The 9,455-nt window shown below is 51.5% G+C and overlaps 1 protein-coding gene across 1 annotated transcript; it reads right to left on the bottom strand.

The window, feature by feature from the left end:
• Positions 1-465: 465 nt before the first annotated feature.
• On the bottom strand, positions 466-6,877 carry LOC133444914 (uncharacterized). The gene is made up of 2 exons (XM_061722804.1): positions 6,015-6,877; positions 466-2,411 (listed from the first exon to the last, which is right to left on the bottom strand). Exons 1-2 carry the CDS (start codon positions 6,875-6,877, stop codon positions 503-505), a joined length of 2,772 nt encoding a protein of 923 aa, XP_061578788.1. The 3' UTR covers positions 466-502.
• Between the last annotated feature and the right edge of the window lie 2,578 nt (positions 6,878-9,455).

The following is a 9,455-nucleotide window of genomic DNA, read 5'->3' as shown; positions in this document are numbered from 1 at the left end:
CGAACAGTCCAGTCCAGCAGACACGACAGCCCACGCATCTACATCTACCATCCTTCAGCAGTAACGACGGAGCCCGCCGCCCGAGCGGCAGCCTCAGCCGACCTCCCCGGCCGCGGGGACGCGTCAGGATAAATGATGACGCCGCGCTCGCTCGCTCTGGGCGCAGACCCAATTAATCGATCCCTGATCCTGGCGGATCTAAACCTACTCTGTGCAAAATGAAGGATTTTCTCTGTAAAGACACACCATTTCTCTTACTATTACACGTACAGCTAGCTGAGTGTCTTCTTCTCCTCATTTGGTTGGGAGTTGCTATGCAGTCCCGCGGCCCTCGCGGCCCACACGTACAAAACTGAATTTTTTTTGGCGGCCCACTAGATGGCGCTCGCGGCCCAAGTGTGGGCCGCGGCCCTATGGTTAAGAATCACTGTCCTAGGGTCATCGGGTGTTTCGGGTCTCGCAACATCAGACACCCTCTCCTAGGTGACCCAGCCGGGGGTGATCAGCTCCCGGCTTGCGTCCCAGCAGCAACCCACGGATCTGCCCTCTTTAGCCACAACCACCTTGTGGCTTTCTCTGCAGCCTCACTTGCGGATTTAATGGCCCTCTTCTTTGCTGCTCCTGCAATGCCCAAGCGACCTAGGGCTTTGCAGAGCGAGCGTCCCGCGAAGCCTCGACAGCCGACTTCTATGGGCTCATAGTATGTTCTCCAGGCCCTTCCCCTACACTCCTCCACCAACTCCTGGTATTTTGCACGTTTCCTCTCGTTGGCTTCCTCGATCCGCTCTTCCCAGGGCACTGTCAGCTCCAGCATGATCAGGTGTTTTGAAGCCTCGGAGGTGATGATCATGTCTGGCCGGAGAGATGTTGTAACAATGTGCTGGGGGAACCTCAGCTGTTTCCCGAGGTCGACGTGCAGCTGCCAATCAGGGGCTGTATGTAGGAGTCCTGATGCTGTCTGTGGGCCTTTCACGGGTCTCTCTCCAGCTTTGACAAAGGGGATTGCCTTCTTGGGAGCATGGTGTTGTTTGCTGGTGCTGATAGCTGAGGCTCTGCTCTCTGCAACTGCTTTGAGCACCTGATCGTGGCGCCATCGATAGCGGCCATCGGCCAGGGCCCTTGGACAGCTGCTGAGGAGGTGTTCTAGGGAGCCTCTTCCGGAGCAAAGGGGGCAGGAAGGTGTTTCGCTCTTCCCCCACACATGGAGGTTTGCTGGACTTGGGAGAGCATCGTAGACTGCCTGCACAAGGAACCGAACGCGATGGAAGTCTGCCTGCATGATGTTGGACCAGGTGACTTTGCGCTGTAACGTGCTCTCCCACCTTGTCCATGCTCCCTGCTGCCGGAGTCCCACCGCCCTGCTCACTCGCTCTTCCTCCACACCTGCTCGGACCTCTTCCTGGAGTAGATGGTGCCTCTCCTTGCCTCGGGCCTGGCTGACTTTGGACTTTGGGAAGTAGCCCAAGCCTGCTCTTCCTGTTGCCAAGACCCCCACCAGTGCCTTCTGCCTTAGGCGAGACTCTGCCACCTCCACTGCCTTCTCAGCCCTCCACTTCCTACCCGTCCTCACTTCAATCCCAGCTGATGCTACCTTGCAGTCCCTGGAATCCCTGTACTGTAGGGCTTCTCTGGTGCGTGCTACCTTAAATTCCTCAGTGAGCCCACTGAAAGGTAGCTGCAGGGTGTTGCTAGACCCATACAGGGCAGCGCTGTTGAGGCTGCGTGGAAGGCCTAGCCACTTCCGGAGAAAGCTGCTGATCTTCCTTTCGAGGGATTCCACGGTTGATACTGGGACTGCATAGATGAGGAGAGGCCACAGGACTCTTGGCAGGATGGAGTGCTGGTAGATCCAGGCTTTAAATCTACCTGGCAGGCCGGACTTGTCCACCTTGGTGAGCCACGCTCCAAGGTCTTCGCCAGACTTCTGGATGGCAGCGGAGTCTCTAAGGCTAGAGTCAAAGAGTTTCCCCAAGCTCTTGACTGGTTGCTCCGTGATGGTTGGGATTGCAGTTCCTGAGATTGAAAACCGGAACTTGTCAATCACCTTCCCCCTCTTCAGTACCATGGACCTTGACTTGGAGGGTTTGAAACTCATTCTAGCCCATGTGATGAGTCTGTCCAGTCCTTGCAAGATCCACCTGCTCCCTGGCACTGATGTAGTTGTTATGGTAAGATCATCCATGTAGGCTCTTATTGGGGGCTGACGAACACCTGATCTGGATAGAGGCCCTCTGCATTCCACCTCAGCTGCCTTGACCAACGTGTTCATCGCCAGTGCGAAAAAGGTAACAGAGATGGTGCACCCTGTTATTATTCCTTTCCCAAGGCGGTGCCAGTCTGATGTTTCTGACCCTGAAGTGAACCTGAGCCTGAAATTGTTATAATAATCCAGGATCAGGTCTTTGATCTTGCTGGGAAGTAAGTAAGTAAACTTTATTTGTAGAGCGCTCTTCACAGACCATGGTCACAGAGCGCTTCACAGTTAAATTAAAAACACAGTTAAGGGATACATACAAATTTAAGATTAAAAGGCCACGACAACACATTTACAATCATAACAGCCCCAAGATAATTAGGCAAAAGCCTGCACAAATAAAAAGGTCTTTAGTTGCCTTTTGAAGGAGTCAACAGACTCCATGGAACGCAGAGAGACTGGAAGATCGTTCCAAAGCCTGGAAGCAACGGCCTGGAAGGATCGGTCTCCTCTGGTCCGGAAGCGAGTACGAGGAACCATCAGCAGATTCTGATCCACAGACCTCAGAGCCCGAGCTGGGGTGTAGGGCTGGATCAGATCGCTGATGTAAGGTGGAGCCTGACCATGCAAAGCTCTGAAAGTTAAAACCAGAATTTTAAAATTTACCCTAGAGGAAACTGGCAGCCAATGAAGATCTTTGAGAATAGGGGTTATGTGTGACCTCCTATTAGCGCGGGCCAGAATTCTTGCTGCGGAATTCTGCACTAGCTGCAGGCGAGACAGCTCCTTCTTGTTTAGACAAGAGAACAAACTGTTACAGTAGTCCAAACGCGAGGACACAAATGCGTGAATGACCAGCTCCAAATCCTTTTGCGACAACATTTTCCTGAGTTTCGAAATATTCCTCAGATGAAAAAAGCAATTCCTTGTCAGCTGTTTGCAGTGTTGCACTAATGACATGTCTTTGTCAAACACAACACCCAGGTTTCTTAGGCTCGGTTTAACAGACTGGCCCAAGTCACCCAAATACTGGTTAATCCCAGGAATGGAGGCATCAGGGGCAATAACCAGGGTTTCAGTTTTGTCTACGTTTAGCTGCAAGGTGTTCACACTTAGCCATTGTTTTATCTCCACCAAGCAATGAACTAGGGAATTTAGCCTGTGGAGCTCAGTAGGCTTAAAAGAGCAGTAAAGCTGAATATCATCAGCAAACATGTGGTAGGAGACATCAGGAAATCTCTGGATGATTTTTCCCAAGGGGATCAAATACAACAAAAATAATAAAGGACCCAAAACAGAACCTTGGGGGACTCCACACAACAGATCTGCTGACCCAGACCTTATTTGGTTAGCTGTAACACTAAAGCTACGCCCAGAAAGGTATGACGAGAACCACTGTAGAACTGAACCTGACAGTCCTACTTCATCCCTCAGCCTTCTCAACAGGATTTGGTGGTCGACGGTGTCAAAGGCTGAGGACAGGTCTAAGAGAACTAGAACAGTGCATTTTCCCGAATCAGCAGACATCATAATGTCACTGGACACTTTCAGCAAGGCTGTCTCCGTAGAGTGATGTTTGCGGAAACCAGACTGAAATGTCTCATGGATGTTGTTTTGATCCAGGAATAATGACAGCTGCTCAGAGACCACCTTCTCTAGGATCTTGGACAAGATTGGTAGCTTAGAGATCGGCCTGAAATTACCGAGGACAGTCGGGTCTAAGCCTGTCTTTTTGAGTAAAGGCTCCACTATAGCATGCTTAAAAGCATTGGGAAACACTCCGGAGGACAGAGAGAGGTTAACCATTTTGGTAACCCAGGGGCCAATTACATCAAACACTTTCACAAAAAGCCTACACGGAAGGACATCCGATGAGCAAGAGGAGAGTTTCATCTTGGTCACCAGTGCTGAGATATCAGCAAGAGTCACAGACCTAAATGAGGACCACAAGCTGGAGACAGGCTCAGCGACAGCAGGGGTTCCACACAAAAGGGGAGGGATTTTCTCCTTGATCAACTTAATTTTCTCAGTGAAGAATCTCAATAATGCATTGCTGTCTGCTTCACAAAAAACAGGAGTAACTGGTGCAGCAGGACACACAAGAGAATTGATTGTGTTAAAAAGCACTTTGGGATTTTTCTTGTTAGCTGTTACCAGTTGACGAATAAAGTCTGATCTGGCATTTTCCACCATCTCATTATATGAGGCCACAAGATCCCTGAGATGGAGTCTGTGCACCTCAAGTTTAGTGGATTTCCACAGACGTTCAGTCTTACGGCAAAGTCTCCTTAGACTCATGGTGTCTTCATTTGTCCAAGGGCACACTTTTTTCCGAACTGACCAGCTTGATTTAAAAGGTGCCACCTGATCCAGAATTTTGACACAATGGTTGGTAAAACACTGAGTAAAATTGTCCACATCAAGGCAGTCCATAAACAAAAGAGGGTCAAACATGGCAGAGAAACTGTCTGCAGTCTTAGCAGAAATAACCCGCCTCTGAGACCTAGCTTCTATGGGCTTAGGCTCAGGGCTGAAGTGGAGATCAAACTGAACAAGAAAATGATCACTGAGCTGGACGTCCTGTACAGACACATTTGAAATGTCTAGTCCAAGGGTAAAAACTAAGTCTAAAATGTGGCCTTTCTGGTGTGTGGGCTCAGAAACATGTTGCTCAAAATTAAAAGCTTCAGTCAATGATAAAAGTTCCTTTGCGGAGCAAGATGAGCTGTCATCAACATGAAGGTTAAAATCTCCAAGGATAAGAACAGATTCCAACTTTATTATGGAGGATAAAAAGTCACTAAAATCCTTCAGAAACACAGCAGCAGGTCCAGGGGGACGGTAGATTGACACACAGCAGAATGGATTTGAAGATCCCACCATGACCATTTGGGACTCAAATGAAGTCAAATCCTGGGTCTGGGTCATTTTGCATGTGCAACTGTCCTTATATATAACGGCCAGACCCCCCCCACGACGGCAGGGGCGGGGTTTCCCGACAACAGAGCAGCCAACTGGACAGAGTTCATTAAGATGAATAAACTCTTCCTCTCTCTGCCATGTCTCCGAAAGACACATTAAATCCAGCTTTTCTCTTGTGAAAAGATCGTTCAGAGAGAAGGATTTATTTGTAATAGACCGGGCATTCAGCAGGCCGATATGCAGGGTCGATGACGTCAGGGAGGTAGTGTCCGCGGAGCGCATCGGGATTGGTCGAAGGCACGTCCAGCGGTCACGTGGCCTCCAGCTGGACCTTGCGGGAGCCGGTGTAAACACGGAAGAGCGTGGAGGCGATGAGGACCATTGACCACTACTCCAGCGCTGTGTAGGCTCCAAGACTGTCCTTGTGGTCCAAGCAGACGAAAGCATGAATGTGCTGTCGCACACATTGAGGAGAGGGACCCGGCGCAGACACCTTGCACGTTGTCCATGGCCGACGATGGCAGAACCCAGGCGTGCTGCAGCGCGTCGTCGCTTCACCTGGACACCAGAGCGCGAGCCTCTTCTCCTTGATTTCTTGCGGACTGGGCCCGGAGCCCGACAAAGCAGCCAGAACTCAGGTGAGTCGGGGTTGATGAAAAAGGGAGGAGGAAACGCTTGTTTGTACCTGCCCCGTGTATCAAACATGCCCTCCATAGACTCCTTGATGCGAAACAGAGCGTCCCGATCATAGATCCGTAAAGCTGAGACACATCCATATGAAATACGGGCTGATATGATCACATATGTGGAGAAAATGACCATTAGAACGCTATACAGCAGGAGACGAGCCGTGGCACTGCCAGTCACAGGCGCCATGACAGCTGTCAGATGCTGATGCCAAGGTCCAATACTATCTGGAACATGGTGGAGGTGTAATGTGAGCTCAACTAGTTTGTGTGGGATGGACCCGTAGGCGTTAGTCAGGTCCAACCACAACACAGCTAGGTCGCCTCTGTTCTCACGGGCCTCTCTGATGAGTTGTGTAACTACACCAGTGTGCTCTAAGCAGCCGGGAGCTCCAGGAATCCCACCCTTCTGCACTGAGGTGTCAATGTAGTTGTTTTTGAGGAGAAACTCAGTCAGTCTTCTGGAGATGATGCTGAAAAACACCTTCCCTTCCACACTCAATAGTGAGATTGTCCGAAACTGGTTGATGTTTTTCGAGTCCTCCTCCTTGGGAATCCAAACCCCCTCTGCACACCTCCACTGGTCGGCCACTTTTCCCCTTCGCCAGATTACCTTCAAAGTCTTCCACAGGTGCCGGAGGAGCTCTGGACAGCGCTTGTAGACAAGGTAGGGTACACCACTTGGGCCTGGGGAAGATGCTGAACGGGCTGCCTTGACCACCTCTTCAACTTCCTTTAGGCTAGGCTCCGTCAGCTTGAACTCTGCTGTTGGTAATGCAGGGCTGATAAGAGCTTTGTTGGGTCCCAGATCTTCTTCTCTCAGTGGGTCACTCAAGGTGTTTTCGAGGAAGCGATTCACTTCCTCCCTTGAGCACTCGAGTCGGCCACTGCGCTTGTCCCCAAGCAGTTGTTTTGTGAACCGGAAGGGGTTGGCAATAAAGGCCGCTCTCTTCCTCGCTCTCTCTCTTACCCGCCTCCTGTGCCACTCTGCTCTGCGGAGGGTTGTCAGCTTCTTCCGCAGGATGGATGGATTTTCAGGCCACGTTGGTTCTTGCACAGCTTGCCGCAAATGCATGTTATACTCATAGTCAGTTCGTTTGCTGGGGTCATTAACCTTGGGTCCGTCCGATTGGATATCTCATCCTCCCCCCCTCTCGGGATCTCCTGGGGGTATAACTCATTAGGGCTTTCCGTAGCTTGTTTGGGTTCTTCCTCACGAAAGATACAGGCTGGGGTGCTAACCCATACTGTCCCGGGTGCCGTCTTTCCGAGCTGTCAACTGTCTCTCCAGTCGTCGACCAAACTATTCTTGGTTGCCACCTAGTCTCTTCCTAGGAGTCACTGGCATCGCCAGACTGTAACTTCAAAGAAACATCTCCTGGATGCACTGGGACGCATCTTCAGTGATGTATCCTAGGGTCATCGGGTGTTTCGGGTCTCGCAACATCAGACACCCTCTCCTAGGTGACTCAGCCGGGGGTGATCAGCTCCCGGCTTGCGTCCCAGCAGCAACCCACGGATCTGCCCTCTTTAGCCACAACCACCTTGTGGCTTTCTCTGCAGCCTCACTTGCGGATTTAATGGCCCTCTTCTTTGCTGCTCCTGCAATGCCCAAGCGACCTAGGGCTTTGCAGAGCGAGCGTCCCGCGAAGCCTCGACAGCCGCTGCCTGAGGGTACCTCATCCACCCAAACTTTGTTTTCTGGGCTGCTCTGGTCTCGGGTACTATAATCATTAGATAATGATGCATCTACATTATTATATGAATGAAATGCCTTCCTTATTAGTGACTGGTGTAATTAAAGTTATTCTATGCAACTTCCTAGAGCTAGCAAGAATTTTGAAAGAGGCACCTCTAAGCCCCGCCCATTCGGTCCGAATGATACGGATTGGTCCAGGTCCAGGAAGGGAAAGAACCAATCAGATGCCTTCATTTTAAACCACGCCCCCCCCGCCCTGTCCCATGCGCGCACTCGCTTCCAGCCCGACGTGTTCACTTCCCACGGGTCCTCCTGGGCTCACAGTGTCCCAGTGTAACCCCCCTCCCTCCCCTCTGCCACGGAGCCCAGTAGTTATTTCCAGAGCGGGTCGGTCCCGCTGTGTGTGACCGGGGAGCAGAGCCGTTAGTCCGCTGCTGCTGCTGCTGCTGCTGCAGGACTCTCTGCCCAGCAGCAGCTCCTGCAGCAGCAGCAGCCCGGGGGGACACGTGAACAGCCGCAGCCGTGAAGAGCCGCAGCAGCTCCGGCTCGGAAGCTGTATGGGGTCCGTGGGGATGTAGGCGTCTCCATCACGGCAAGAGCGGAGAGCGCCGGTGAACGGCACGGCACCGCAGCGGCTGGTGGATCGCTGCGCCAGCCGGGGACGCGGCGGGAGCACACACACACACACCCCTGCCCCCCCTAAAACCGGCCTCGCTTACAGGTGAATGAGACATGGGGTAGTTTTGCTGTAAATGTGCTGTCCAAAATGTTTAATAGTCGTATGCGCGTTCGTGTTTGTGGGGGCGTGGCTTTGGACGGAGCACTCGTGGGTCGGGGCGGGGGGGGGCGGGGCTTAGAGGAAGCACCACTTTCAAATCTTTCTAGCTCTAGGAAGTTGCATAGAATAACTTTAAAAATCAGTGACATTTGATGCAAATAATAACTAGGATCACCACTGAGGAGGAAGAAACCTGGACCAGGACCTGGATCATGAGGGGGGACCCTCCTGCTGAAGACCAGACTGGGGGGGGTATGCGTTTGCGTCCAGCGTGACCCACTTGCTTGTGAATGTGTTGTCTTTATCATTTGATGTGATAGCACAATTTCTCTATTCCGGTCCTCATGGGCCTCTGTCCTGCATGTTTTAGGTGCTACCCTGCTTCAGCACACCGTGATACAAATACCCTGTGTCATCAACAGAGTTGTGCAGACCTTGATGACAAGCTAATTAGGACCATTAATTAGAATCAGGTGTGATGATGAAGGGAAATATCTAAAACATGCAGGACAGTGTAGCCTGGAGGACCAGGGTTGGGAAACACTGCAGAAGTATGTCTCTAAGCCAGCAGCTTCTGATCAGTTCTCTAGGTCGCCCCCTGGTGTGCTGATCTAGATAGTACAAGCAGTCCTGGAGATTATTGACCTTTCTTTCAACTCCCTGTTCAAATGCCTTGATAAAAGATCCATACTGGAGAGGGTCACCATCAAATATGGGTATCGCTCGAGGTGGAAAAGATGCTGAGTTCACCCCGGTGAAGGAGAGGGTCGCTTCCCTGCGCCTTCGGGTCTCTCACTGTTGTTTGTGCCTACGGGCCGAACAGCAGTGCAGAGTACCCGGCCTTCTTGGAGTCCCTGGGAGGGGTACTTGATAGTGCTCCAACGGGGGACTCCATTGTTCTACTGGGGTACTTCAACGCTCACGTGGGTAATAACAGTGATACCTGGAGAGGCGTGATTGGGAGGAACGGCCTGCCCGATCTGAACCCGAGCAGTGTTTTGTTGTTGGACTTCATAACGAATCATGTTCAATCAAACCATGTTCAAACATAAGTGCACGTGGCACCAGGACACCCTAGGCCGGAGGGCCGGGCCCAAAGTCTCTGGTGCCTGTCATGGCGGCAACCAGTACTCGAGTTGTAAAAAGAATCAGGGGGGATGGTGGATTTTATCATAT

This window comes from Cololabis saira, chromosome 5 (assembly GCF_033807715.1).
Source record: "Cololabis saira isolate AMF1-May2022 chromosome 5, fColSai1.1, whole genome shotgun sequence".
In the NCBI taxonomy this organism is placed as follows: domain Eukaryota; kingdom Metazoa; phylum Chordata; class Actinopteri; order Beloniformes; family Belonidae; genus Cololabis; species Cololabis saira.
The sequence above is the reverse complement of the archived record's forward strand: the minus strand, read 5'-3'. Positions and strand labels throughout refer to the sequence as shown.

Bases quoted from the DNA above. Each gene is read 5' to 3' on its own strand.
- LOC133444914 (XM_061722804.1), bottom strand. From the start codon at position 6,877: ATGCATTTGCGGCAAGCTGTGCAAGAACCAACGTGGCCTGAAAATCCA. The intron at 2,412-6,014 runs GCATCAGCATCT...CTTACTTCCCAG, and splicing joins CCAGATAGTATTGGACCTTG to CAAGATCAAAGACCTGATCC.